Consider the following 4,497-nt stretch of genomic DNA (forward strand, 5'->3'; position numbering starts at 1 on the left):
GTCGCTCATAAACCGCTCTTTCTTTTTTTTTTATTTGCCTGTTTGTTGACTTTTTTTGCATTATCTATATTTGTACAAAGTTCTGAATTTACTTAAGGAAAAAGGAGTAAACTGTGTGCAACAGACACTCCTCAAAATAGTTCGCATCAAGAGCAACATTTAAAATTACCTATAAACTTAATCAAATCTGAATTAACAGGCAAAAAGGAGTAATTCAAGAAGAAATAGAGCTCAGCATCTGTGCCTATATTATGGAACGTGGGGGGATCAGCCAAGCAATTCTTCACAATGTGTCTGATAGAGTGAGATGGCTTTTTGAATGGAAATTAATCTAGTCTCACCATGCAATCATTACCATACTCAAGGATATCACACAAGCCGTCACTCCCAAAGCAGTACAACAAGAAAATTTCCTTTTTAATCACTTTAAAACCTACTCAACCATAACATCACACCCCAAGCTCCTCTATAAATTTGAATTCTTCATGCGCACTTCTAATAGTGTCACCTTTTTATTTTTCCACACTGCGCATTTCATTTCCATTTTACAGGAGCTCATATATATATCAAATTAATTCTCTCTAGTGTGTGCGGGTGTGTGTGTCTTTTTGTAAACTTTTTTTGTATAAAGAGCAAAGAGGGTGAAAATACTAAACTGAAGTTGGTAAACTTATAATCATCTCAGAAGGACAGTTAGAGAAAAAAAAGTATCTGAGCTGAAACAACAGGAACAAAAAAGAACAGAAAGAACTTCATACTGAAAATTTCTGTCCTCTTTAAAACAAAAATTTTAATTTTTACAATGAAAAGTCATAGTAAAAAACAGCAAGAAAAAAACTTTAAATTAAAGTTAATGGGGCAGTTTGTAATTTTGCTGTTTGGCGATCTAAGAAGACTTTAAAAAAAGGATTCAAAACAATCATAAATATCAAAATATTTTGAGAAAAAAAACACTCAACAACCGCAGATTTCACTATCAGGCACAGGAGAGGAAGTATATATGTGTGTATGCACACTCTTAGGGTAAGAAAGTAAAGCAGTGAACAAATGCACAGCCAACAGTATGATTTTTTTATAGAGAGATTGAACACTCTAAACAGGTGGTTGTGTAAAGCAAAGACTTGAAAAGCCGGAACATCAGAAAATAGATGAACCTGTTTTATTGTGTATATATGTAAAATGTTCCTTGTGTTGTCTAGGGCAACAAATGGTGCTACAACCCAAATATTATCCGCATATATTGAGAACTACACATTCACACACATACACATCATACACAAAGTGGAAAACTGACATGGTCTGAAAGTGTACAAGCAGCAACAGTTTTTAACAAAACCCAAAAGAAAATGCGAGACCAGAATCAAATCTATCAACAATTTAAAAACACTTCAGAACAGTGTGTATAAAATTGACTAACCTCTACAGTCACTCACTGTAAATCGACAAGTCAACAAAAAGCAAGTCCTTCATACAAACGACGTTGAAAGAATTTGACTAGACTATAAATTTACGTACTTGTGTGCAATAATTCAAAAACCTAGATGATGATCTAACTGACGGTAGTAGAATTTCAAAAAACAACCAAAGTCCCCTTCAATAGGCCAGAAAGATTATAAAAGGAGCAACAGCTGAAAGAGGAGCAGCAGAAAATTGACTTCTTTTGTTCTAGAAAAAAACCGGTGCCAGTTTAGTTTAAAAAAGGTCTACAACCTACAGTGGTCTACCGTAGGTCCTACCAATTCAATCATGAATGGTCTTCTACTGCATTCTAGGCAGAGCGTAGCATTACAAATCCCACCTGATTGACAATGGTAACAACAGCGCTGAGGGCAATATAACTAAGGCTGTGGTGTTACACAACTGCGGTGTGTGCTTGGATGAATTGTTTCATTTTGCAGAGTCATTTAGATCAAAGAGTTGTAAAGATAAGATTGACAACTAAGTCATGACAGCAAGTGACCCAACGGGGCTACTTTATTCTAAAAATTGAGGAGCTAACAAACCCCAAAAAGACGACTTAAAACCACCAAAACATTTTATGGTAAACAGTCCTTCATCCTATGTTATTACAACAACAAAGAGAAAATATAAACTGACCCTGCTTATCATGTGTCCCAAGCCTGTAACGGGTAGACTTTCAACTCAACCGTTTGTCAGACCAGTCCCGCAGTAGACCGTCAACTAAACCAGAAATATCGTGCAGTAGACCTTCCAAAACAGGCACCCAAAACTCCATGCAACAAACAAAAAAAGAAGGGTTCCAATACACTCAATTCATAAAACAGAAATTTACATTATATTCAGCAAGAAAGTTAAGAAATTCTTACCTGACAGTGATAATGATTTTATCCGTTCAAGTAATTCCTTGTCCTGAGCCCGAATTTGTAGTCTCCGTGTCAGAAGGTGAAAACCAGTATAGCATGTCACAACTAAGTAGAGGCTAAGAATTGAATAAGCAACTTTCCGAAAGGAAAGTCTATACCAGCTAATCATTGTTCACTCATTCCAGACGAAGCACAAAATTAAAAATCAATTCAATCAGACCTTCTACGCACAAAATTTTTCAGTTGATTAGCAAGTCCATAAGTTCAAAAGCCAACGACACGAATCCATTTCTTGATCAAGAATAGAGATAATTATTAATTATATTAGAAGGCCTTTCACAAAAAAAAACCCACGCTTCAGCACAGCATGGCACTGTGTGTGAAGATAAACTTCACTGATTCACTGACAAAATATTGATCAGTAAAAGGGAGGAGTTCCGCAGAGGGCAGGCGCTTACTGTGATAAGGTAAAACTGAGCATACTATACACAACGAGGGTTAGGGTTAGGGTATTACCCCGCTCAAAATATATCCCCTCTTTTGAGTTTATTTTTGCCCGGCCTTCTGCGGAACTCCTTCCCAATGAAACATCTAAGATTTTCTAAGTTACTAAATTTTCATTGAAAGATACAATTAAAAGAATGAATTACAGATATCTAGATCTAAACACAAGATGAATGGAAACTCTGTCAAGTTCACACACATTCTTGTTCGTTGGAAAACAGCCGCCCCCACCACAAAAGTTTTAAAGTGAATCTAGATCTAGATCTAGATCTAGATTTAGATCTAGAGGCTAGACCTACCACTGCAATCACAAAGTTAATTTTGACTAGGGTAAGTACTGAATAACAACGGGTAATACTAATACATCAATGTTGACATTTTTTGTTTGTTGGTGAATGGTCAAAGAAATCCGAATGAAAATCAAATGAGCCCTTGTCCGTTGTTGTTGTTTTTTTTGTTGATCGCGGATTCTCGGTGTATTCTAATTCTATCACACTAATCCACTGTGACCTGTAGACGTCTAGTTTAAAGAAGTTTTAGTAGAGATCTACAAGATTCTATCTCTAAGAAATAAGTATCCAACTGACAATAATTCCAGTCTTCTTACTGGCAACTGCAAAATACAAACAATACGGTTTGCGCTGTTCCTTTTCATAAACAAATCCACTGCTGCCAACATCAACGGAGCCAAATTCGACTATGTTGTTTACAGCTGCTCTCCCGGCAAGAAAAACATTACGATTCCGTTTTCGTTTATAATGTGCTGTATTGGGAAAATCCGTAGACACAATGAAGAGAAAATGAATGGCCAGGACCACCTACGTTTTACGGATTTAAGACTGACTTCTGAGAGGCAACATTTTGAAGAGATTCTTCTTTACTGTGAACCCGCTCCTTCCTAATTGTGGCATGCTTCGAGCAAAATTATAATAATATAGATCTGTTCCTTCTTTTTCTTTGTTACTGATGTAGACCAAGTGGATGCCCGAAGAATTGTCGGGCATACAACGATTGATGGTACCAGAGAAAGAGAGGATCAGGAGATGAGAGCGAGGAGAGGAAGAAAGATCCGAGTCATACTAGATTCTATATCTTATAAACATTATGAGACAACCAAAATGTACCAGAACTATCTTCAATGTATGTTGTGCACCCGCAAACCTCGAGTTAAAGTAATGTGGGACAGAGAAAGATTTAGGAGTGGGAAAGTCAGTGAAAGAGAGAGGGGTAAGGGGAGGGGGCTGAGAGCTAGAGACGTGAGGGAGGGGGGGAGGGGCGACAATGAACAGTTATTGAGAGTAAAAATTGTTGATTTCACGAGATTAATGGATTTTTATTTCTTATTTCTTATCTCAGAAAAAAATGGATAGCTGAGAAAAGGTGAGCATTTCATATATAGGGCCTATTCAAGAAAACAATGAAACGACAGATAGGCTATATTGATTCCTGCGGAGATTCGAGCCAATTATGAAACTGAAAAGCGAAAAGGAAGAAAAAGAAATTACGGTGTATCTTTTAAGTTAATAGTTACCCTATGAAGTTATGCCTTAGCATTAATCATTAAAGGAAAACCGATTAGGACTACATGTAAATCTAAGTTACCATGAGTGGGCCTATTTGGAAATTTCTATAAAATCCCTTTTTAAAACAATCTTTTCTCTAAAATCCA

At 36.5% G+C, this 4,497-nt stretch overlaps 1 protein-coding gene across 1 annotated transcript in view; it reads right to left on the minus strand.

Moving 5' to 3' along the window:
* LOC101857163 (ribitol-5-phosphate xylosyltransferase 1) overlaps positions 1–3,566 on the minus strand; it is a gene marked incomplete in the record, with an annotated part of 125,873 nt that extends 122,307 nt beyond the window's left edge. Inside the window, 2 exon segments of the mRNA XM_005090354.3 lie at positions 2,328–2,615; positions 3,416–3,566. Of these exon segments, the coding sequence (XP_005090411.2) occupies positions 2,328–2,493 (166 nt within the window).
* Between the last annotated feature and the right edge of the window lie 931 nt (positions 3,567–4,497).

Source organism: Aplysia californica, unplaced genomic scaffold (assembly GCF_000002075.1).
Source record: "Aplysia californica isolate F4 #8 unplaced genomic scaffold, AplCal3.0 scaffold00016, whole genome shotgun sequence".
NCBI lineage: Eukaryota > Metazoa > Mollusca > Gastropoda > Aplysiida > Aplysiidae > Aplysia > Aplysia californica.